General features: G+C 37.1%; 1 protein-coding gene across 1 annotated transcript in view; it reads right to left on the bottom strand.

Moving 5' to 3' along the window:
- Nucleotides 1-1,103: 1,103 nt before the first annotated feature.
- The window catches only part of LOC129282673 (uncharacterized), a 34,060-nt gene continuing 7,632 nt past the window's right edge, over nucleotides 1,104-27,531 (bottom strand). The window contains exons 2-5 of the mRNA XM_064113865.1: nucleotides 10,950-11,294; nucleotides 10,135-10,272; nucleotides 4,607-4,698; nucleotides 1,104-3,160 (exon numbers count right to left, since the gene is read on the bottom strand). Of these exons, the coding sequence (XP_063969935.1) occupies nucleotides 2,948-3,160; nucleotides 4,607-4,698; nucleotides 10,135-10,272; nucleotides 10,950-11,294 (788 nt within the window). The 3' untranslated portion in view covers nucleotides 1,104-2,947. The remainder of the gene's footprint in view (nucleotides 3,161-4,606; nucleotides 4,699-10,134; nucleotides 10,273-10,949; nucleotides 11,295-27,531) is intronic.

Raw genomic sequence — 27,531 nt, 5'->3', positions numbered from 1 at the left:
CCCTCTCCCTCCCCTTCCCACACCCTTTTCCTTTCTCTTTCCCTCTCCCTCCCCTTCCCACGGTCCCACCCCCTCTTTTTTTCTCTTTCCTTCTCTCTCCCCTTCCCAACCCCCTCTTTTTCCCTCTCCCCTCCCCTTCCCACCCCCTCTTATTTTCTCTTTCCTTCTCCCTCCCCTTCCCAACCCCCTCTTTTTTTCCCTCTCCCTCCCCTTCCCACCCCTCTTTCTTTTTTCCCCTCTCCCTCCCCTCCACTTCCCACACCCTCTCTCTTTCCCTCTCCCTCCCCTTCCCACACCCTCTTTCTTTCTCTTTCCCTCTCCCTCCCCCTCTTTTTTTTCCCCGCCCTCCCTTCCCACACCCTTTTCCTTTCTCTTTCCCTCTCCCTCCCCTTTCCACACCCTATTCCTTTCTCTCTCCCTTTCCACACCCTCTTTCTTTCTCTTTCCCTCCCCTCCCACCCCCTCTTTTTTTCTCTTCCCTTCTCCCTCCCCTTCCCAACCCCCTCTTTTTTTCCCTTTCCCTCCCCTCCCCTTCCCACTCCCTCTTTCTTTCTCTTTCCCTCTCCCTCCCTTCCGCTTTCCACCCCCTCTCTTCTCTCTCTCTCCGTTTGCAAACATCATTTTCCTGCCAATCATGCCAATGTATGAGAAAACTAAAGGACTTTTTTTTCAAAACTTCAGCCATACAAATAATGATACATAATGCAGTATTTAGCCATGCATTTAGCGCATAACATGCTATTTACTTACTTTGATTTAAATAATCAAAATATTGTGCCAGGCATTGCATGTTACGTTATTAAGTCAAGGGTGCTTTGTCAACAAACATATAAATAAATAAGAACTATATAATTATTAAAAAAAAACAATGCACATTCAGATTTTTATTCAGGTAGGAGCACTAGAAAATATATCCGCACTCTACGCTTATCGAAGCAGCCAAGATACCCTCAATTATCGCCTCCGATTATGGCCAAGGGCATAATTGTTCAACTATTAAGATGTGTTGCTAATTCTCCCGAATGCCCTCAGTAACTTGTATAATGATATCGTTTTTTTTTTTTTCACAGGTGTCTGGAATAAACGAGGAAGGCAGTCTGTAATTACTGTAGAAAAAAATATTTATTTCAGCACTTATAAAACAGTACAAGACAGTACATAAACCTTAATAGGCAGTATTTCGAGCTGTTTCTCGAACAGAAGCTTGCCTGAATTCACGATAACCTTGTATTTATCACAGACACACGGACGACACCTATATCAAGGCCGATCAAAGAAAGTATATTAATTTCAAAGACATACATCGATCAGTTTGGGAGAGGGTTTTGTTGGTGTTCAAATAGCATAAACTTCACCTTTTTAAACATAGTATGCAGAAAAAAAAAAACATTTTCACAATGCTCTCAATAGTAAACTTTTCTGTTCAAAGCTAGGTCATCAAAATGTTGTAGAAATCCAATTTCAGCCAAAATATCCCTGACGCAGAACAGCCGTCTCTTAAATGTGTCAGGACCCATAAGAGGACCTTTACAAATTGTGCCAAATAATTTTTGTATCTCGTCATATATTTGACTATACAACTTAAAATTTTGACAACATGAAGTGGAAAAATCATTCTTTCAGATAAGCTGATTTTCTTATTTTTAATTTTTGAAGACCAGATTACTACTTTTGCTATTGGCAGGAAATATTCACTGACGACTTATCGCTGGTTTGGGGTGGCACGTCACATAATAGCTTTCTTATTACAAATATTTATTCATTTTGACAGGAAAAAATGCAAGTCAAAGGCAACAATTTTTTAAATAAAATTAAACTCTAGTCATTTTCACTTCTTCAATTGCAATCGGCAGCCTTGTGTGAAATTGTATATAGAACAGATCACCTACATGTAATTATTGCATAGAGGATTATGGAAGAAATGGAAAAAAAGCCAATGTATATAATAGTATAATATTATATAGAAACCATATATAGATAACGCATACCATATTGGAAATAAATTTCATAGAATGGAATGATATATAAGCCAACAGTTAGAAATATACAACTTTCCCCTGTCATATTCTGGTAGGACTTACTTTGTCCAAAATAATAAGATTCATTCAACTAATTAAAAATTGCAACCCTTGATACAAGTTAGTTTGTGTGAAGACAGAAAAAAAAAGTATTTTAGGTGACTACAATTCATTTTAATGATATACAAGAATGTAATGTAGTACTTTAACATAACTCATCTCAAATCCAATGATATAATTAAGAAGAAAATAATTATCACTATCAATAATTTATAGAAATATTCCTCATCTTTCTCTGTGAGGTCACCAACCTTACTCCTCCCCGTCATTACAAATTAGGGGCGAAAAGCCTATTTTTCTCATGAAATTTCAAAGAGCAAATCCCAATGTGTATAAAGTCTCTTCATTTTCTTTTCCTTTTTCGCTTCGTCTAGTTTTCCTGCAACTCGCAGACGTAATAAACTCTCGCTAGTTCTTATCACGCTCACATTGGATGACACCCCTGTTCAACAAATACTTCCGGGTTAATTCCATGATACATGCACATGTTAATCGAGATGCTGTGGAAAGTACTCCCGGCGTTTAGTGGCAACGACGATTGCTGTCCATCGGCGTGTGAAGAGCTTGAGATATTACTCCGTTCCCACAATCCTTTTGCACTTAAATTCAAAAGTCTAGTTTCAAAGTCACGATACCAGCATGGGCCTGGTTCATTTTCAACGCCATTTTGAAATAATTGTAATAATAATAATCTTTTAAACGACGCCATTCAAATTGATCGTCATGTCAGCAATCATAGTGACGTGGTATAATATTACGTCAAGCTGTTCGTAGGCTGGCGGCGTTTTGCGTCCTTTTCACTTTTCTGCTTTGATAAAAGTCTACTATCCATCAATAAACTCCGACTCCCACTATGTAAGCATCTGAGATCATCTTTGCGACTCTTCGTCGACTGTCCGGTTCGCGTTCAGCACAGTTGTAGTGGTTGTGGTAGTAGTGGTAGCAACAACACCGTCCATGTCGTACGCAACAGTGTGGTCAAGGACAGCCACATGTGTCGGGCTCTCGGGCTCTTGAGCAGGGATGGTGTGTCCGTCGGATGATCTCGACTTCACGTATCGCTTCCATAAGAGGACAATAATCTATTAAAAAAAAAAAAAAAAAAAAATCATTGATGAGCGCGAAGTGACCAATAGTGGCAATTCAATTTAAATTTCAATCCCCAAAACGTAATTTTTACCACTTTATGTGTAAATAGCCCACTTAATTTGAAAGATAAAGGTGATCAAACACTTATAAAAATCAGTTTTCTGGTTTTTTTATTATTTAATATTGGGGCTAAGATTAAAGAACGCATTAACAAATAAAAAAGAAGGAGAAGGAAAAGGGAGGGAAGAAAGAGAAGAATTGTACGAAAAAGAAGAGAAAAAAGGAAAAAAGTAAAGGAAGAAGAATAAAGAAGAAGGTGTTGATGGTGACGGAGAAGAAACAAACAACAAAAAATTGCCATAATGCTCGTTTCGTTTCCGCGAAAAAATACCTCGATAAAAGATAATGTGAGGAATATTTATAACCCTCATCCTCTTCATGGCCGACTGTAGACATACATAAGGACATCAAGAAGAATTTATTGCATGTCGGTCATTGGATTAGATGTAAATCTCAAGAGGTCAGCCAAGGCGGATTTCGTTCACGTTATTACCCTCAGGGTTTTCGTCCCAATTCGTGACGAAATTTATATCAATACGGACAAGTCACGAATTTTAAGAAAACCCATGGGAATTTCTGTACCCTATCTTATGACCCCAATAATAATGCATCTATTATATTCCAAATACAATGTAATTTGTCGTAACTGAGTCCACTGTAATGGAAAGCACAGCGCGTCGTCGAAAATATGTAATAAATATTTTCAGGAACAGGTGATGTGAATGGGATTCGTGTTCGTAATAGGTCTATGGTGTTTCGTATCCCTGTATCTCAGAGCAGGTTTACATCTTGGGTTAAAGGAAATTTAAGAAGGGGTGAAACTAGTAATGCAGTGGCATCTCATTTCAAGCATGGACCTATTACAGAGGAAATGCTTTGAACAAATAGCATCATTCTGTTTTCAGGAGCGGCGCAGGGGTATTGAGAATTGCGGAGGAAGGGGGGGGGGCGGGTTAAAGGTATGAAATGTGTACTTAATGGTAAAGTGGTAAGAGGTAGTAATGTAGACAGTTTGTCTGCGTTTTATTACTGCATTTTAGCTATCGCTTCACAGACGCGTTCTATAACGCAGATAATCTTGTGTCGAAAGCCCTTAATTCATAACAAAGCAGCCTTTGTCGAAAATCGGTGAACCAAAACAGCTATGCCGTCCTGGATTCTGGACAAACGACATATTTGCAATCCTTTGTCCGGTTCGAATCTTAAGACGATGTGCTTTCCCGGTCCACCAACTTTCGACAATGACCTCACATAATATGTCCATTGTGATTTGACGGGCATTGTCAATGGATTGTGAACATTGAAGAAAGCGTCTGCGAGCCGAGCGTCTGCATGGCCACCAGTGAGAAACAGAGCATTCGCTTTATTTTCGAACTTACCACAATGACAGCGATGACGAAAAGAATGGGCCAGATTGCTTTATGAACAGAAGAAGATCTCGATCTTTGATTATACGCCTCATTATCTCCTCCTGAAATATGAACGAAGGAAAAGAGAAACGATTGAGAAGGGAAGTCGATATAATCTCCCTGCGATAGCAGGGGTTTCGAAATCGTAATCGATACATTGATCTGTTTTCTCACACCATTATATATCAGGGTACTTGATTGTAAAAACAGTGACACTGTCGTTTTCACGTGGGGAATATTGTGAGAGAAAAGTGGTGCGGAAAACCACTTCCTACTGTCAAGGAGGCAGCCAAAAAACGAGGATGTAAAATGATGAAATGCTACAGAAAAAAGGGTCGCGTCTGCATTGGTCTCCATGTGACCTTATTCTGAACGACCTTATGATTCAGTCACACTTAGGACATCGTATGAGGCCGATTAAAGCTATCGTGTTAATGGTGAATGACATATCATTAATTGGTTTGGCGTTGGTCGTGTTGGTTTAACTGGAACATGGCAAATTGCTTTAAATTAGTACAGCTTTAACATGGCGCATACATGTATATTCTTTGTTTGAATGAGAGCGCCGTTAAAAACCAATAAAAAAAAATGCTGAGATTGTGTGGGGGCGTTGTGTTCTAGTGGTTATGGCTCTCGTCTCTTGATCTGATGGACGTGGGTTCAACCCCAAGCCATGTCGTGTTTTCCTTCAGCAAGAAATTTACCCATATTTTGCTGCACTCAACCCAGGTGAGGTGAGTGGCTGGTTTATACCTGGGACGAATGTATTTCTTGATACGCTGCGCGCGTAGCAGCTGCTTTGCCAAAGCCAGGGTAATTATTAAGCTGCATTACTGTTGAGCACTTCTGATAAAGTAGGTAGATGTTAATCACTATTATAAGCAAGCATAGTTATCAATTTGTGTGAAGAAAAAAAAATTCACTCTTTCCATTGGTATGGATTCGATTATTAGAATGCAAACATAATGAACAAAAAGAAGATGATTACGGGGTAAAGTTATGATTGTAGAATGAGGTGGCTGCTCATGTATGACGAATATTTTCTGGACGTTTGTGATAGAGCGAAACGAGTGAATCGAAAACTTTAATATGATATCAATGTCATGGGGGTGATCTCATGGTGAGAAGGGGACTTGGTGTGGGGGACTTGCGCCCCCCCCCCCCCCCCCCCCGATATCGTGGCTTCCTTCCCTCTATCTCTATACGGATTTTACAAAATATCTCAGGGTAAAACAAATATATCAAGCTGAATCGGCCTGATTTTTTGTAGGAAAGTTGATGGAACGAAATAAGAAATACAAATATAAATTTGTCCTGACGAAGATACTATGACTTTAAGTAATTCATGTACAAAAGTTTCTCAGCTCGCTCCCTCTTGCATTTAGAAATAGATGTCTTCAGTCGTCTGACAATGGGAAAACAACTTAGCTCTATACAAAGGATGATAAGATATCACTTATTTCAACTAAGTAGTCAATCATAATGACATAAGAAAGTTATGAATGAAATGTTAAAGTTGCGCTTATATTCACACCACAACTCAGTGACATGCAAATGACGGAGAGAGTCGTTGGCTGCAGCACCCCAAGGGGTGCTAATGAGTGCAGTTATGCTCATTTGTGCACATTTAAGGGAGTATTATGCACAATATAGGGTGCAGAGTTCAACCATGTAATGAAGATCCAAATTTGAACTTTTTTTAAGTTAAGTATATGCACCTTAAAAGGTGAAAAGTTGCACCTTTTTTGGATGCAAACGAGCATTTCTGGGTGCAAATAATAATTAAAAAATTATTTTTGCACCTTTTTCCCCTAAGGTACAAGATTACACCTCAAAAGGTTGACACAAATGTTTCATTTAGGGTCCAAAAACCCTAAGAGTATGTAAAATGAAATACAAAGTAAATAGTGAATAGGTGACGTCACGAGTCTCCTCATTTTTATACCGACTAAGTTGTGCACATAACTATTTTCTAAAATTAAGCGAAACGTTGAAATTGACACTGTTATCATGGTTATGTTTGTTATATTTTTTTCCTTTAATTAAATTCAACTTTTTGAGAAATTACGTATTTGGCAGAATCCAAGTTTCTGGCAGTAGTAATATACAAGGGTGAGAAACGCAAAAGATGAAGAAAACCGGATCTTCTGGTAAAGGAATTTTAAAAGGTATCCCCAACACGCAAACAAGTATATGATTTATATCAGATAATGTCAACAGGGGCGCTTTATATTTATGTATTTATTTGTAGACGTCATCGATCAATGGGGAGCGTATGACCTGTGACCTGATGACGGGGTTCGTTGGAAGGTCACTGGCTATACCTGGAAATTGTGAGAATTCCCTGATGCACTGTATCTCTTTATTTTCGTTCCTGAAAATACGAAAATTGCGGTTCGAATCCCAATATGGGCAAGAATTTAATTTAAACAAAAATTTATTGCAATGCCCCCCCCCCCCCCTCTGTCTCCCCCTTTCTTTTATTTTACGTCATATATAAATTCATTTATATTTATCTTTTTTTTTTCTTTTAAATGATAGTAAATGTTTTGATTTAGGTGTGTGGGTGTGTTTTTTAAAGATTTTTTGGGGGGGTTAACACATTTCTATGAAGTATTCTTTTTTTTCTGTCTAGGACCAAAAATGGAATAAGCTCGTTAGCTTTGATGGGTTTATCCTGTTAAGCTAATGAATTGCTATACCCCAGGCTATACCTTATCAATGTATAAATACATGAACAAAACAAACTCTCTCTTTTTTTCTTCAATATTGAGGCAAGTTATTCGGAAAAATACAAGTTCATGATTGGCGGACCTGCTTTAGCTTCATTTCAGATTGGATCGTCAGAAACTTTACAGGAGAGGAAAATTACCTCTTCAACAAGAACTTTCGTTTACGACATTGAGAAGCCTCTCGCCTTCATTCAGCATAAACATGGACATAATATCTCAAGTGGTTTGTGCAAAAGGAAATGCAATGTTTGAATGAGGTCGAGCTAAATCACAAATAAACAAAGAATTATGTAACTGGATCCATGAGTGTCCTCGGAAGAACGGTCGTTGGGAGTAAGCTTATGCTAAAAGTACCCTAAACTCTTCATCAAACATGAATGTGGCAAAAGAAATCCACGACAAAAAACCTTCCAAACAAACCTGCTTTTAGAGGGTAGCCTATAAACGATATTATACACTTGGACAATACACAACAGTGCAATGCAGGAAGGGGGACACGGTATGGATCGAAAAAGAGGTTGAAGAAAGGATTGACCTCCTTTTGCTCCAAAACGGCTATTCATCATTGTGCAGAGGGACCTATTCCTGTAAGAATGATCCCCTACCAACCCACACCCCCCCCCCCTTTTCGGCCATATTAATTTCTCTAAATCATGTTATCTCTTGCCAGGGAACAAACAAAATACTTTACCGCGGCTTTAAACTACTACGCGGGTCTACATGGGACGGGGCAAATCACACCCCCCCCCAAAAAAAAAAAAAAAAAAAAAAAAAAAAAAAAAACTAGCACATCAATGATGTGAGGCTCATCCAGCATCTCGCAACGAAATTTAACACAATTTTAATTTCAGCCCAGTTGACACTGTAGCAAATTATATTGGTGACATAAATTGAGGATATAGAATTGAAATTGATGAAGAAATGACATATAGAAGCATTTTTTGTGATCTATGAATAAATTTCATATAAATCAAGCATAAATAATTTTCTAGTCAAAATTTCTTAACTCTGTGTGTAGAACCTTGGTGAACCTCGTGTAGCTCTCAGAAGGAACAAAAATAATCAAAATCAATCAACAAATAAATAAGTATTTTTTGTGAGTCTTGAAAATATATGAATAAATTAGCATATTGAATGAGTTTCAAAATTCTGTGTTAAAATTTCGTATCACCACCTCGAGCTATCATATAAAGCAAACAAAATTGAAATTGATCAACAAATGAAGAATAATTTTTTTTTGGTGATTTATGAATAAATTTTGCATAAATTAGCATAAATAATTATAGACAAAATTTCAAAATTTTGTGTACATGTTTGGTGAACCTCATGCAGTTCTACCGGATGGAAGAAAACAAATCAAAATAAAGAAGAAGAGGCATTTTCTGTGATTTATGAATAAATTTCGCATAAATTAGCAAAAATAATTTTCTACTGAAAATTTCAAAATTCTGTGTACAAGTTTGGTGAACTTCATGAAGTTCTACCAGATGGAAGAAAAAATCAAAATCAAAATCAACAATTAAAGAAGAAGAAGCATTTTATGTGAATTTTTAAAAATATGCATAATTTCGCATAAATTAGCATAAAACTTGTTCTAGTCAAAATTTCAAAATTCTGTGTAAAGCTTTGGTGAACCTTATAAAGCTCTACCAGATGGAAGCAAAAAATTCAAAATCGGTCAACAAATAAACTTAAGAAGAAGCATTTTTTTGTGAATTTTGAAAAATGCGCATAAATTAGCATATTTAATGAATTTCAAGATTCTGTGTAGAAGTTTTGAATCCCCCACCTAGTGCTATCATATAAAGCAAACATAATTGAAATCGGACTTGAAATGGCGAAGAAGAAGCATTTTGAAATTGTGGACAGACGCCACGCCACGGCATAAGCTCATCCGGCCCTTCGGGCCGGATGAGCTAAAAATAAATAAATAAAATGAAATATGATATCCATTGCAGTAGTCGCAAAGCAATGTTCCAAATTTAAAGAGATTATTAAAATCGCAATTAGAATACATCACAACAACTTAGGCGGATCAGTATGTGCACTGTGACCGATATTGTATGAATTTCAAACTGGAATTCCTTTAACATTGTCTCTTAACAATGTCAGACCTTGGCCCTTTCTGATCTTAATTCCTCTACTAGGGATGTGAGTTTTTAAAATTATAAATTTACCCCCCCCCCCGCCTTACGAAAGGTAACTTTTTTTCTATACATTTCATATCACTTGGGAAGATCATTGACAAAACATCCGAGTGCTGCAGTTTGCGATGGAAGACAACGTAAAAAAACAGATGCATGATAATTTCATCATGGAGTGCATTGTTTAACGTTCTAATTTAAGGTACTTTGAGTTTGGTTATCAAGGTTGTTTCTTGCACGAAGGCCACATGTGAACAACAAGATAAGTGTTTTTTCCCCTAAATGTTATAACCGGACTTTTCGCATTTACTACGAGGGAACTCTCTACAACGCACCGATTCCTTTGAAAATGTAAGGCAAATCACGATGGAGAGCTCAGAGACTTTTGTCGAAAGTCGGTGGACGTGGACAGCATCGGAATCTCTTGACTCTGGACAACGACATATTTGCTCTTGTTCGTACGTCCAGTGCAAATCTTCGAATAATCCGCTGTCCCAATCCACCAACTTTCGACAAAAGCCTCTCAGCTCTCCCATTGTGATTTCAATTGCATTTTCAAAGTCATCGATGCGTTGTAGAGAGTTTCCCCGTAGTAAATGTGAAAAATACCTACTGTACAAACCTGGTAATGTTGATCCATCTTTCGGTGAGACTGATTGGTAGACTATTCCATTGTGTTCACTCGGCGTCCGACTACCCGGTTGTGTGTTCGGTGGCGTAGTCGACGGCTCGGTACTCGTAATGCTAGGGGTCGTCGGAGCTGTATAAAAACAATGCAAAATAAAGTTATTCGATACACGCAATTAACCGGGACAAAACATAAGAATTAACTTGAATAATATAGTTAATGTGGATAAATGTGACTAAAATTGTAGTCGAATTATTATGATGTGACTAACAAATATGTGATTTTGGTAGAGAGAGAAAAACAATCAGACAAAAAAAAATATTGAAAACTTGCAAAGTTTTGCGTAATTTTATTAAACACAGATCTCTGCATGATCTCATGAATATGCATGAGTGAACAGATGATACCATCTCCTTATCATTTTTCATTTTATTGTATGAAATACCGCTTATCCATTTTTTTTTCTAAAATGTGATTATCTGTATAAGCGATCTTCAGGGTGATCGTTTTTTTGTTTTAGGGGGGGGGTTGTTTTTCAACTAGATATGTAAATGTACCTGGGTCCCGTTTCATAAAGACATACAACTGTTGTAACTGTGTCATTATGCCAACTACCATGGCAACAGGGCTCAGCAGTCAATCAAAATCAAGGTTACCATGGTAGTTGCCATAATGGCAAAGTTACAACAGTTGTAACTGTTTATGAAACGGGCCTTTATGGCAACAAATGTAATTATTTTTAAAGACTTCTTCATGAAATCATTGTATGCTACAACTACATTCAAAAATACAATATTTTGTATACCCACCGGAAGTAGTTGTAGCGGGTATTACGCGAAGCATTCTGGTTGGATGACGTGAACAATTCCCTTCGACATCCGGCCAGCAGCATCCGTACAATCCGGAGTCCTCCGAACGTAACCGATATATCGTCATGGTACAGTTGATACGGTTGGTCACGCTATCCCGAGTAGCACCCGAGCGAATGTGCCTCGTGTCTTCGGCTATTCCCGTAGAGTTTCTCGTGAATCGGATCCTAGTTCGGCATATGGTGTCAGCGTCGATGACGTTGTTTGTGAGGCTAACCTTACAAGCGAGCGTAAAATTTGAACCTTCCATTGCTGACCATCCATTGAGGGTGGTGATGATCGTCGCTGTAGAAATGATAAAAGAAAACGATTCATTGAATATGCCTCTAGACTACAATTCCCAGATTTTTGTTCAATTTCATTCGGTTTATTAGATCAAAGACTTTGTAAAAACAGTCTGGAGACGTTTACAAAGTTCTGAGAAAATATAGAAATACATGAAAGTGATATATACCTGTACTTGCGAATTAACAAAAGATTCGTCGATTCGGAAAACTGGGAATTCACGTAATTTCAAGGAAAAACACAATTTTTCAGGACAAATATATATGAATTTACGAAAGAAAAAGTGGAGACCATTTAAATATAAGCCGAATCCAATGATTGAAACAAAATCGCAGCATTAATGTGTTCGTAAATTCAATGCTCCATATTGTATAATATAAATGGTTTTGTATTTATATTGCCAAGAAAATGAGGGACAGAATGTATGTACATCTCCAATGTAAAAAAGTAAAATTCAGCCATCAGGCAGGGGACATGTATTGTTATTTTAATAATAAATAAAGAAAACCCAAAACATTATAAAATTGCAGTATGAAAACTTTCATTTTGTCTCGCCTGCATAGCAAAGCGAGACTCTAGGCGCCGCTTTTCCGACGGCAGCGTCGTCAACCTTGAAATCTTAGCCAAGCTTAAGTTTTTGAAATGTCATCATAACTTAGAAAGTATATGGACCTAGTTCACGAAACTGTAACATAAGGGTAATCAATTATTACTTAACATCCTGCCTGAGTTTCAGGTCACATGATCAAGGTCAAAGGTCATTAAGGGTCAATGAACTTAAACCGTGTTGGGGGAATCAATATCGAAATCTTAACAAATGTTAAGTTTTTGAAATGTCATCATAACTTTAAAAAAGTATATGGACCTAGTACATAAAACTTAGACATAAGGGTAAAAGTGTATCACTGAAGATCCTGCCTGAGTTTCAGGTCACATGATTAAGGTCAAAGGTCACTTAGGGTCAATGAACTTTGGCCACTTATGGATCTAATTCATGAAACTTGGACATAAGAGCAACCATGTATCCATGAATATCATGTGCGCATTTCACGTCACATGACCAAGGTCAATGAACTTTGGCCATAATGGGAGTATCTGTTGAATTACCATCATAACTTTGAAAGTTTATGGATCTGATTCATGAAAATTGGACATAAGAGTAATCAAGTATCCTGTGCAAGTTTCAGGTCACATGATCAAGGTCAAAGGTCATGTAAGGTCAATGAACTTTGGCCAAGTCGGGGGTATTTGTTGAATTACCATCATAACTTTGAAAGTTTATTGGTCTAGTTCATAAAACGTGGACATAAGAGTAATCAAGTATCACTGAACATCCTGTGCGAATTTCAGGTCACATGACCAAGGTCAAAGGTCAATGAATTTTGGCCATGTGGGGGGTATCTGTTGAATTACCATCATAACTTTGAAAGTTTATGGATCTGATTCATGAAACTTAAACATAAGAGTAATCAAGTATCTTTGAACGTTTCGTCCGAGTTGCAGGTCACATAACCAAAGTCAAAGGTCATTTAAGGTCATTGAACTTTTGCCATTTTAGAGGTAATTATTAGATTGCATGCTGTCATAACTTTCAAAGTTTATAGATATAGTGTATAAAATGTGGATATAGGGGTAATCAAGTTTCACTGACAAGTTTTAGGTCACATGATCAAGGTCAAATGTCAATGAATGTAGTATTGTATCATTATATGAATGGTGTTTTTTGTGAATAATTATTCTATAGTAGTTTTCAAAGTCAGCACTGCTGCTATATTGAATCGCGTGATGTAGGTGAGACCGCCAGAGGCATTCCACTTGTTTTACGTCTACATGTAAATACAAGCTAACGCCTGACAGCGTGAATGCTGGCAATTAGGCAGATTGATTGTTTTAATTTGAAACACGAACCCTCATCTTTTTTATCCGATAGTGATTAAAATTCTGACGCTCATTTGGCAATATCCTGATCCCAATTTCCGAATGGTCTTACACCATCATCAATCATGTGAAGTGTTTCTATTATCCACATAAGCGGCCTGATTATAACAATCCATTGATGTTTGGTATAACATCCGTGTTATCTGTGAAAATAATCACATTTCAAACTTCTCATGACATGATGGATTCGACGGTATAATGTGCTCATTAACAGGCTGATATATTTAAAGTGGTAACACGACCAATGATAACAATAGTTATCTTATACATGTTATACTTCTTGTATGACCGCAAAGTAACTGCGATTAGCCTGTTGACGTTTTCAAAACGAAAATGTAATTTTGTGACAGACTTTGACATGATACTAAAAAAATGATATCATATTTCATCATTTTTTCTTCCTCTTTCTTTTGACAAATTTTTCTTTCAATTTGGAAAAAGAAGGGTAGGTCGCATTGCCCCTCCCCCCTCCGCTCTCTATAGCCATTAGGTATTTATCATAATAATCATCATTAGTGGGTTGTCCTTAGCAATCCAACCTTGCCATACGACAGACGTGAAAGAATTCCTGTAGAACAATTGATGTTCCATTTTCAACTGCTCTAAATTTAGATTTAAACTAAGTTTCATTAGGAAAAGGAAATTATTGGCATGATACCGGCCTACGAAAGCTTCAATCTACCACCAAGAGATACATAATTGTCTCGCCATGTCAACACCCTACATTAAAGAAGACCAGGTACCCGTAACACAAAGGTTAGCGATTAATCGTACCCTTGATTTTTTTACGATTGGTTGTACATTGTAGTCAATGGAATCAATCGTAGAAAATGTTCTACTGTCATTGCTAAGCTTTGTGTTACGGGCCCCAGGTGTGGTTTTCTGAAAATTTGCCTTAACTTTTCTTGTCATTATTCTTGTAACTCAGCAAGAAAACAACTCACGCAATTACCTCAAAATCGACTCTCTTTAGCTTTAACCGACATACTCCGACGCCAATGCATCGATCTGAACATGTAGGTGAACATGATCCAGGTCCCGTAACACAAAGGTTAGCGATTAATCGTACCCTTGATTTTTACGATTGATTGTACATTGTAGTCAATGGAATCAATCGTATAAAAATGTTATACGATCATTGCTAATCTTTGTGTTACGGGCCCCTGAAGTAGGTTTCGCCTGTGTGAATCTCGAATAATCCTACATAAAGAAAACTCAGTCATGAATATTAATCGTATCTCTCTAAGGATATACTTATTGGAAAAGAGTGGCAATCCCTTATAAAAAAAAATATATCATTTTTGAACAAACACGATATCTAAAAAATGTTGTAAAAGGTAACAAGTTACTCAGCCGATTTCTTCTCAATGCTTTTTGACAGAGAGAGGGGGAGAGAGAGAGGCGCAAGGATACGGGAGAGGGGGTGTGCACACTGCCCTTTGTCAATTTTTTAATCTCTTTGTTTCTTATATAAACGTACTAAAAACTCACTTTAATCCACTACCTCCCAAGCGGCAAAGCTATATTATAGGTTTCTGTTGAAAATAGTTCATGGAATCAGGCCTATTTATTAGGATATTTTCAAGGTTCACCTCGGCATTATTCGGTTCTTAAAGGGTCACCGATGAAGCGTTCGAATGGAAAATGTCGTTACAACGTATGAACCACTTTTTTTTCCACAGTAAATGACGTCATAATACTGTCAAAATTATTGTGAAGGTCATTGATTTTTTTTTTTTTTGTTAAATGAAATATCAAATGCCTGAATTGACCGTGGGTGTAGTGCCCTATATAGATATAATTTAATAATTACAATTGATTATACCTTATAGTAGAGCATTTAGCATATAATTTAGAGTTACCCATGATTGTACATGAAGTTAATATACAACATACCTATCGTGGAGGACGTTTTTCAGTTGCCAGCATTATATATCCTTATCTCATAACTATGACCGTCAATTGAAATACAGTAATTAGTATCATTTATTAGAAAATTGCCTTGTTACCTAAGATAATTGACGGGTCACGTGATGGGTTGCAGCCAGTCACGTGATCAGGATCCATTTTCACCATTTTATGAATAAAAATTGGTTATAGTATTGATTATAAACTTGTTTGAGTAAACATACGACCAGCGCAAGTCTTAACATCATGCGGATCATTAATGAAATAGCCCCCCCCCCCCCACGCGTTGAAAGATTTTTTTTTTTAGGTGAACCTAGCGAACATTATCTTATCTTTCAGATGTCTAGTGTGATCTTCTTTTTGAAAGTCAGCTATCGTCTACATTGTATATAACAGATGAACGGCATTGACCGATAAGCCTTATATGCATCGGAAGTTATTAGTAGCCCAGACATAGGCACTGTGGTCCAGGGTCCAATGGGAATGATGGCTCTTTCAGATGAGACAATATTTTTAAAGGGGAATTTTACATATTTACACATTTACAAGTAAAGGTTCATGTTTCCACCTGACGTGAAACAATAGCCACCCTTTTTATTTGGATGTAATACATATTTTTAACCCAAGATAAAAAAAATAACAGGCCTACAAAGGAAGAAATGTTCGTTTGCACCCTGAAGGTTCAACTCGATAGACTCAAGGCTGCAGAATATACCCTCAACTCGTTTGCACAAGGTCTCACACGCGTAAAACATTCCCCATAGACTTGTGTGTTAAAATGGCACTTACAAAAATTCATAAAAAATAAATGTGAAATTAGAGGGTGGAATGTTTACTACCTTTGGATAGGATATATATCTGACATTCCATATCTGACCAGAGAAGGGTATCGTAGCCAGCTCATTTTCAAAATAAATCGCCATTTATGAAGATAACTATGATGGGATCAAATTCATCAACTGAAACAGTAAAATAGCCCCAATTCTTCCGCCAGTCAAAAAAATAGTTCCAAATCATTGATATATCTTCCCAATTTGGGCAAAGGAAGTTCAGTAGTTACCATTTCTAGAATCAGTGTTAGATTTTGAATCATATTCATACACTTTTGTCAATCAGCAATATCAAATTTTAAAAAATCGAATGGGTTGGGTCGAACGAATATCTTTAGCCCTCCTGATGTAATTAGGCTCATGGCACCACAATAAAGATTCAACCCTACAACCTCGAGGGGTGCAGAGCGTCCCCTCAACTCTGCATCCATGAGGGTGCATAATGTACTCCCAACTCTGCACACTTGATGGGGCATATAATGTACGCACAACTTGTTTGCACCATCATGACCATAAAATGTTCAGCTCTGCACCTTTGAGGGCACAGAGTGTACCCTCAACTCTGCACCGTCTTGAAGGTGCAAAATGTAGCCTATTGCACTCTCAAAGATGCATAGCAACACACAGTGTTCAGATTTGAACCCCTGTACTTATTCGTGTGAATGGCTAAATTGCTTACGGTATAAAGCAAGGCCTAAAATAACAATAATGTGAATAAATGAGAGCTTTTTGGAGGAATTGGATGCATTTTTTTCTTCATTAATTAAGAAAACAAAGTCTTATATTGGATGCGAAAAATATATACTATAATTTTGATTATCTATTTGAAAGATTTTCCATTTAGTCAGCCCCCACGCTTGTTTTCTCTGCCCCCAAACTTTCAAAACTATTCCGCGGCAGTTGAATCATTCATTTTAGCAATATGGCACTTGAAATAGGACACCCACCTATGGTAACCTTTAGAATTTTGACAATGTAATTTGTACGGAAATAGTTTTCTTTTATTCCGAAAGTACTTTTTGCCCTATTCACTGTTGTTATATCCCTCCTTCTTTTAGCCTCTGTACTTCGAGGTTGATAAAATAGACTGGAATCTTTCTTTAAATTCGGAAATGTAGGTGTGTTTGCTTATTTTGTAAGTAGAGTTTAAAGTTGAATGCTATTCATTGATTCTGCAACTGACGCATCTTTTAATAATTCGGATCCGATATTCCCCTCTTATGGGCCTCAGTGCTTAAAAAAAGAAGATTTCGAATTCATACACGATCCATCATTAAACTGGTATGCGATTGATGTATGAATAATGAAATACGAAGTGTGTCGTAAATTCATAACACAGACTAGTTATGTGGCTCAACTATACACATTATGCCTAACTTTACAATAATGAACTTAATTATGAGCGTCTGTACTTTTTTCTTAACATTCAAATAAAGGCATGATTTATTTAATTTTTCCCCATTTTCCTGTGTGAAAATATTTTGAAAGCTAGGATATTGATATAAAGGTCAGCATAGTGCACCTTTTTGATATTCAGTGAAAATATTTCCGAAAAATATTTGAATTGCTAAAATCTAGTCGTACTAAACGGCATTACGATTACCCCTTAATTGCACTGCAGGTTCCATTGAACACTCGGGTGTATTCTTTATGGCAGTTGTAACTAATTATGCTAATGCCTAAATTAACAGCTCTTACATTTAAATCAACAAAATATGTGCTTGTGAGTTGTGATTGGATGAGAGGAACCGATCTCGTAGCATTTGAACAATTATTTCAATTACCCCCCCCCCCCCCCCTCCCCCAATCCGCCCGGGAAAAGTTTCTGCGTACGACCATGATGTTATTTTATATGAGATCATTCACAATCAGTCAAATTGTCTTACACAGTCGTGTATAACAGTCTTGTTTGTTCGACAATAATAGTGTTTAGCATCCACTTCACAGACGCTTTCTGCAACGTTCAGAATCTATTGAAAATGCACGTCAAATCACAACGGACAGATCAGAGGTCATTGTCGCAAGTTGGTGGACTGGAACAGCACATCGTCTTAAGATTCGAACCGGACAAAAATTGCAAACATGTCGTTTAAGTCCAGAGTCCAGGACGACACAGCTGTTTTGATTCACCGATTTTCGACAAAGACTTCTTTGTTATGAATTAAGGGCTTTCGACACAAGATTCTCTGCGTTATAGAACGCGTCTGCGAAGGGATTGCTAAAATAAACTTATACTTTGCTAATTCGCATAAATTCTCCTTTTAAGGACATGTCAAACGAGTTCCATTGGACCTAATAATATCTTCCGGCTCCCCTTCCTGATCAACAATAACTAGACACGTGTTCTTACTTACAATAAAATAACTAACGTGTTTACACCAACAATTGTTTAATATGCATAAGACCATCACCAAGTTCAAGGCCATGTATTAGTATAGCAATCGGAAGTTCAGCGCCATTTGACATTGGATCAATAATTACAGCGGGAAATACTTCATGTATCGCATGTGCTTCAGCCCCACCAGCTGAAACCGACTCCATACCAATCAAAGGTGGATGTTACTGCTCATGACATCGCTCAGTCGGTACAAGGCATCGGATTCCAGCATGTCCGGTTACCCGGGTTCGATTCCCACTTGGTGCGCTAGTGGCCCTTTGTAAGATCTTTATCCTCATTACCAGGTCTCACCGAGAGGACATTAAACCTTTGATCCTCTGGATGCTTGCTTTCAAGCACTCACGCATTCTTAATAATCAAGTAAAAAAAACCATCACGCAGTTCTGAAACAGTTATTTCTTGATTGGCTTTACGGGTATGAATCATTCAAACGCGTGTGAATTATTCTCACAAATGGCGATCCTTTCCGGAATTAAAGGTCTGTTTTTACATGTGTTTTATATATCTATTTGTTTTTTACATTTCCGATTGACAATGGGAGTGTACCACAAATCATCATCTCAGTCATGTCAGTGGTTCCACCGACTAATTTCTACGGAACCAATCACATGCAAGGATTTCAGTAGCTTATAACATTTGTAGGAGAAAATCACTTACTATTTTTTCATGAAATGCTCTCAATATGAACATATCGATGTCCATTGGAAAAACAAGTATTGTCTGTAAAATTCAATGTTAAAATGACCATAATATGACTGTATTAGTGTACTGCAGCATCATTTGCGTACTCCCTTTCCATTGTGGAATGACATAGTAATGGAAATTGGAATGAAACACCTCGATAATGTGTTCCACATGATTAAAGGAAAGTTCATTTACATTGTCCTTCACCTTAAGACCCGGATATTGCAAGTTAATCGGGGTCCCATGAATATGACAAAGAAAACAAAACTTACGTGTGTAATCCAAGTTTCATTTTTAAAACAAGTGCCACGATATAATTAGTGTATCAGATTAATTGTCAGGAGTATATCAAATCGGTATTCAATATTATCATAAATAGTATGATCATTAATATAATTGATATTAGTCATTGTTATCAATATCGCAATTGTCATTATTACTATCATTATTATCACTAATATTTTTATTAACATCACTGTTATTATTTTCATCATTATTATCATTATTGTTTTTGTCATTTATCATTATCATTCGTGTTATTGTAATCACTAGTCAATAATGCCGCTGTTTGTATGATTATCATTACCAAGTTATAACATGGTCCAGTTATATATAGCGCAGTTATGAATACTCGACTGTTCTTTATTACACTAGCGTACCTACGGGGGAGCTGAGGGGGCAGACTGTCCCCCCCCCCTGACGAGTCACAACACATGCAAGGGACATATCCCTGCCCCCCCCCCCCCTGACGAGTCTTGAAAACTTTTTTTTTTTTTGCTTGTCAAATTTTTTTCTGGAATGAAATCCTTTATTTGTGATTGAAGACTTTTTTTTTTTTTTTTTTGCTTGTCTGGTACGAAATTCCTTATTTGTGGTTGAAGACCTTTTTTTTATTTTTTTTTTGCTTGTCAATTTTTTTGGTGGACGAATTTGCCCCCTGTGGAAAATCCTAGGTACGCCACTGCCCGGGTACACCCATTCCCCTCACCTGGGTCGAGCGCAGTGCACAATGTGGCTCAATATCTTGCTGAAGGAAAATACACCATGGCTGGGATGCGAACCCACGACCCGCCACTTCAAAGTCCAGAGACTAATCCGCTGGGCCACAAAGCAGCATTCCTACACAGCAAAAACTGTGGTGTTAACTGGTGTACATAGAGGACCACACCAGTTATTTTACACCGGTGTTAAATTGGTGGTGTTAGTTTTACACCTATAGGTGTTATTACAACACATTTGGTTGTTACATTTACACTCATTGGTGTTCTGTTCAATCGCTAGGGTGTAATTCTAACACCTCGGGGTGTGCTCCTCTATTAACACCAACTGGTGTCAGTTTTAACACCGCAGTTTTTACAGTGTATTCTGACAATGAATGACAGTCGGTGAGCGTGCCAGTGTTTTCGGACGCCTATACGTGGAAGATCACATATTATCTTGCAACATGTTGACTACAGCCTCTGATGAATTGCAATATTCTTTTCATAATTCTATATGACTTGGCAGGTGGACTGTATTGATAAAATAGTTTCATTATACTTTAGGACTATATACAGGGCCCCGTCTTACAAAGAGTTACGATTGATCCGACCGACTATACAACTATGGAAAGCCAGCTAACTCAATATCTACTCTTGATTAAACACGTTTGTAGGGCCTATATTTACGCATGTATCTTTGTCTTGGCAAGGCAGGGTGCTACTTTTCACTTTCAACGGGACATTGTGTCAATTTCCTTTATGAAAATTATGACATTGATGGATTTCCATAGTTTGGGGTTATCAATTATGAATCTTTGTAAATCGAGAGCCAGGTCTCAGGCCTATATGCGATGGCACCATTCCAGTACAGCCTCAGGCAGGTCCAAAGTCTCTTCAACTAAATTTGGCCGTGAGAGGAAATCGCTTTAACACAGCGAGTTATCCGTTGAAATCTTTTTTTCAAACTCCTTTCATATTCAATAAAGGTAGAATAAATGTATGCATTCGATGTAGGAATTATGTCGTAGTTGATAGTGGTAATATGCATATATATTGAAGCCAAATAAGGTTATTTTTATTTTAAACATCATGAATTTCAAATGAAGCAGAGTTATCAGCTGTGAACGGTTATCAGTCGAAATCTGGGTCTAAATTTAAATCCGCAAGATTTGGTGAGTAGCCGGTGATTGAATTTCAAACTAAGATTTATATCCAGGATTCGATTCATGATTGCTATTAATCGCCGATCAGGGCTCCGTTACATAAAAGTTACTATTATGGTAACTTGCCAACCAATGGTAACTACCATGGTAACGCCTGTCAACAGCCAATCACAATCAAGGATTCCATGCAAGTTACCATTGGATGGTGAAGTTACCATACTGGTAACTTTTAAGCAACGGAAACCTGGATATGTTTAAACCCTGAAATTTTGAGTGCCTATTATAGCATAATCAAAATCGAGGTAATACTCTTCAGAGGGTCAAGAGTAATTATATTCATCTTCTTGTGTTTTTTGCAAAGTAAGAGTCAGATGACCATTCGTTTCACCGATCCCATTCAACGCTCCACAGAATAAGTCATAAACTACAAACGACACAACGAAGTCATGGCGGTCTTGAATATTACAAAAACCCTGTTCTAATTGTATTATTTGGCTATTAGCATGGGGGAGATAAAATATTTCTATACAAATCACTTTATACTCAATTTCAGGCACACGATAACATCAAAACACGAGATAAGTATCGAACAAGTTTGATTCAATTTGTGCAATGTTATGATCAAATGAAATCTATGGAATTAAGCTTTAAATAGACTTTACGGCCAATTACTTTTCACCATTCATACTTCACTCACACAATAAATAATTGAACTCCGAAAAATGTGGATTTCGTATTTCACAAAAGAATAAAAGCATAATATAAGCATTCACGTTACATCATGTGGATGTAAACAGCACCCACTTTGCAAAGACAAGTTTAGTCGTTAATTTAAGTATTGTCTAGTTTGTCGAGGAGTTTATAGAATTAGAGTCAAAACAATACAAACAAACAACTGTGTTTGTATTTTAATGACGGAAACCAACTTTTCTTGTCACTGTGTTATAACATGGACCTACTGGGTAGGTCCATGGTTATACACTTTGAAAATTATACAGGTTTCTTAAAAAATGAATGAAAATATAAAGTCGAGTATGAAATGGGCTAATTCAACAAAGCAGACTGTAGCAAATGTATAAATGTCTCGATTCTAGTATGGTTTTATGTCAGTCAAGGCTAGCATGAACGTTATCAACATTTAGCCAGCTCTCAGGGGGGGGGGGGGCTGGGTAAAAGCATGAAAAGAGGGATGTCAAAACGATATTCAGTATGTAGCAAACGCTAGATCAATCATTAGACTAATTACAAAAAACGATGACATTTGGTTCATATAACATGTCAAAAAAAAGAGGAAAAGGAAATATGCCTTTCTATCATCAACAACAAGAACAAAAAAAGAAACAGTACTTTGTATCTTTAGTGCAAGCCAGGTCAAATTCACGCAGTCCGCCAGTAATATTGTGAAGAGTGCCGATTAAATAGACATTACTTTATAATTAAGACATAAAAAATAGAAAGAACGAACACCTCATTACCGACCATTTGACCGTGTGATTACTACGGAAATATTAGAAGAAAACTATACACTTCATAGCAAACCCTATTGAACTACATAATCTACACACCTTGTACTAAAAGACTCTACTTAAGAGGTTTTCTAAACTGAGTGATTCCCATTAATAAGCAGCTATTTTATACGTTCATTGATGACAATGACCATGAGAATTAAAACGATATTATTTCCAGAAATACATTTATTCATTTTTACTCTGTTATGAAGTTTTCAATAATGTTCTTGTTTTTAATTTGCTCTGAGTGAGGCGCCTTGACGGATTGCGAATAAATCTGAATTAAGATGGAAAGTGTGATATAGGTCCTTAACTTTTAGGTAGTATGAATGTCATCAGGCGACATGCATATTAATGCAACTAATATGCATATATTTAGCTATAAACGTGTGTTCTAATAGTGTTGATACGCTTTAAAAAAATAATGTCTAATACGATTTCTTTCAATGTAGATTCTGAAGTGGTATGTATGGGGCCTTCATCACCAAAATTTAAATCCTGTCAATGACTATAACTTGACATCTTGTTTCGTCTTTTATTAATATCCATTGGTTCAATCAATCTCTATTAAATTCCCATAATTTTGAGTTTTCATTGTCTGAGCATTCAGAAAGTTTAAATCGAATTGAAGGTCATGCATTCAATGTTAAAATAGAATCGCACTCATTCGATTTCATGCTTGCTCTGGCAAAACAAATCATTACTGCCAGCTACAATAATATGATATATCAATCTTGAGTTCAATGCGGTACCGATAATTTAGGGTCTTCTGTATTTATCATATCTGAGGGGCAATTCGAACGATTTTCCATGAACATTTATTTTGGTCGGGACCCCTCTCCCCTCCCCCCCCCCCTGCAAGAAGCCTTTTCCCATATTTGAAAAGGGCTGAAATTTTCACATTCATTATTTTCAATTATTAGATTTCAAGGGCCTTTTTTAATAGTGCCGAGTGTGAGCGCTGCATATCTATTAAAAAGAAATCGAAATTTCACAAAGAATCAAGTAATTCAAAAAAAAGGAAGATGACAATATAATTTTGTAAAGTTGAAATGTGAGATTATACTCCAATATTTTATTCTCATTATTTGAAAGTTTAACAATGCTTTAGATAGACTCCGACTTCTTGCTGATTACCGCATTTGTTCATTGTAATATGGCAAATTACCCCCCCCCCCCCCCCCCCGATTCACCTCCTTAACTCAAGTAACCATTCCACCTGTGCTCAATCATACGGAAGTAGATCATATCCCAACAAATGCCATATTCTAAACGTAAATCGAGAAAACCGGTTTAATGGGAGTCACTTGTAAAGCGGTCAGTTCCGCTCGTTTATCATCGATTAATCGTTAGAAAAATACATACATATTGGTTTAAAATCTTAAATTTTGTCAATTACAGGTGCCTTGGACATGTTGGACCGGGGATTGATATCATTATTATATGACATTATTACGGAACCAGTCGAGCTATCATAATTGAAAAGATTATTTTCAAGCCAGATTTAACGATTAGAACAAGACATGCTGGGTGACCTGACAGTCTGAAGAATAACGCTGCATGTCTGAAGAATAACGCTGCATGCAGCGTTATTCTTCAGACTGTCAGGTCACCCAGCATGTCTTGTTCTAATCGTTAAATCTGGCTTGAAAATAATCTTTTCAATTATGATAGCTCGACTGGTTCCGTAATAATGTCATATAATATGTGTACTTTTGAGCATTACAACACCCATGACAGGATCAATAGTTTGTTTAACCCCATGAACTTACTCTTAAAGAGTGGGGAAAAAGAGATTTAAAGAATTATACATGTATGTAAAATTTTGGTGGAGTCGAGTTGCGTATTTCGTGAGAAATTAAAGAATAATTGACACCATATCATTTTCAATAGATTATCAATGTTCCAGAAAGCGTCTATGAAGTGGATACGAAAACTCGCTAATCATGGCCCTGTGGAAGAACACTGATTATTATTGGAGCATGGGCAACTGTAATGAAGGATTCCAAACGACTAAACAAGATTGTTGATGGCGTAGTCTTGGCCTTTAATCTAAATCATTGTTTGCATTCTCTCGGTCAAGGTTTCAGAAGACGTGCGAGAAAATACCCTATTGTTAAATATCATTAGGTCTATTAATTCCCATTCCACGAAACCTGTTTATGCTTTCCTAGTGATATTCAGGACCATCTATGGTCTGTTGATCTTATGGATTTTTTTCTTTTATTGACAGAAAATTAGTAAATGAAGGTTTTTATATTAATATTTATCTCTTAAGAGAAAGAACACGCCCGGTCTTATGATATGTCAATCGAGGACCCACCATTACAATCGAAAAAAGGCGTCTCCCCATTGTCGGCGTCCCCGGTTGATTGGTAAAATGTCCCCAGAAGTACTGTACGTCATTTCAAACTCGCACAGACAAACACACACAAAACACACCCACATATAAACATCAACATCCTCATAAATGCAGATGACTTTTTATGTTCTTCATAGCATGGAATCCGATATTCACTGCTAAAGGCCTTATCTCACAAAAGCAGACGTACCTGATATGTCGTCAAGATGTAGCGAAGACATCGCAAGACTAAAAAAAATCTCAATAGCAATCGTTTAAAAATAGAGTTTGTTCGATTTTCTTGTGACCCCATGGAGAGTTCTTACTTTTCAGGGGACGTCGCGGAGCCGTCTTTGCAAATATAATAGCCAAAACTGGGAGCCTCAAATGAGTCTCGAACTAATTGAAAGTCCAATGAGAACCCATTAGACATGTTAGATGGTCCTGAACCCCATCCTAGTCTGCTGGGCAAACCCTTCACTCGATTTAAGGGTCTGAATGTGCAGCCTACTCATGCCTTGTGTACTGAAGGGTATTGGAACAGGAAGGTTTGTATGTGCTAGTCTTAGCGTAGAGGCACACTTGTTGATCGAAGTTCCAATCAGGGTCTGTGCCTGCAGACTAACCCCGTCCTGCAAAAAGTTGCTATGATCGTACTAATCAGTTCTATGGAAATCAGGCAATGCCAACATCTTTAACCCCATATACCCATTTAAAGTGTTCCTAACCATTATTCTCCATCCCGCGTCATTTTCTTTAAAAAAATATGCGTCCTACACTTTGTGTCCGGAGGGATGTTATGTTCATTTTATGTATGAGATATGATGTATTTAATGATGTCAATATGTGGGATTGATTGGATTAATAATTCTTTGTAAGACGGGGCCCTGGTGGTGAGTGTGAGGCGTATCTGTCTTCCGAAGGGCATCGTGACACTGACTTGGATTCGAACCTGGTAGCCTGTTGGATCCCGGCCGATGAGCTAGCTATATATACAGTCCTTTCCACAACTGGTGGTGCGACTGCTTACAACCGTTGCGATTTTGTGCAGCATGTAGCATTTTGTGACCAAAATTATCGATCCCACGAGCAATATTGTGCAAGCCACTTTATGCCCACTCGCGTGATCCCTATATTATTACACGGTCCATTTATTCATTAACTTGTCACTTAAAACCTCTCACTTCTTCATGTGCAAGAACCAAAGATCCACATATACTGTATTAATTCATCATGGTCATAAACAAGCATAATAGATGGCTCCCGGTCTATCAGAAATGGCTGGATAACGCTTATACAGCTTTGTGAGCCTGGAGAATACAGATGACATGCATGAGGGACAAATGGCTAAGGAGTGGGTGTATTTTTCTGGTCAAAAGGTAATCAAGAAGAATCCGCATGCCACACTTTACCACAGATAAGTTTTATTTAAATGGGATCTAGCCCAAATAAAACCTTGTTTCTAGAGGAAAAAGAAAAATCAGCCAAGTTGATAGGTGAAGGTTTGAACAATATCGGACTAACAGTAAGAAAGCTATGAATCTTTAAAAGTTGTAAGTATTGGTAATCACTACACACATGGAGACTGTGCTAAAATTATTGGAAGCCAAAAGCTAAACAATTCTGCTTAGTTTTCTATTTCTTATATTCACTATTTCGTTTCCCTTTGCTTTCATAATGAAGAAACTATTTCAGTTATCATTCCGAGACATTTATAAATTATTTGAGTGTCAGAAGAGTTAGTAAATATTGAACATGTAGATCTAGAGATTTGTGCCCCAATTGGCTCTCCATAGTTAAAGGACAAGTCCACCCCAACAAAAAGTTGATTCGAATAAAAAGAGAAAAATCCAAAAACCATAACACTGAAAATTTCATCATAATCGGATGTAAAATATGAAAGTTATGACATTTTTAAGTTTTGCTTAATGTCACAAAACAGTTATATTCACATCCTTGTCGGTATGCAAATGAGGAGACTGATGACATCACTCACTCACTATTTCTTTTGAATTTTATTATGTAAAATATGAAATATTCCAATTTTCTCCCTATTGTCGTGTGAAACAACAATTAATTCCTCCTTGAACATGTGCAATTAGCATTGTTTAATACTATATGGTTCAATCAAGTTGGTCCTTATTGTCAAATCTGTAAAAAAATGAAATATTGTATAATTCAAACAATAAAAAACAAAATGAATAGTGAGTGAGGGACATCATCGGCTGTCTCATTTGCATGTCACTGATTGTGCAGTCACTGTTTTATGTAAAATAAGCGAAACTTTAAAATGTCATAACTTTCTTATCTTACATCCGATTTTGATGAAATTTTCAGCATATAATGCTTGTTTGATTTTTCTCTATCTACTCAAATAAACATTTTTCTGGGGTGAACTTGACCTTTAAACTACAACTTTAAACCAGGGTTTAATTCAAACCCGAGTTGAGAGTACGGGCCAAAAAGTCGGTGACACGACATTTGCTC

Source organism: Lytechinus pictus, chromosome 19 (genome assembly GCF_037042905.1).
Source record: "Lytechinus pictus isolate F3 Inbred chromosome 19, Lp3.0, whole genome shotgun sequence".
Taxonomy (NCBI): Eukaryota; Metazoa; Echinodermata; class Echinoidea; order Temnopleuroida; family Toxopneustidae; genus Lytechinus; species Lytechinus pictus.
The sequence above is the reverse complement of the archived record's forward strand: the minus strand, read 5'-3'. Positions and strand labels throughout refer to the sequence as shown.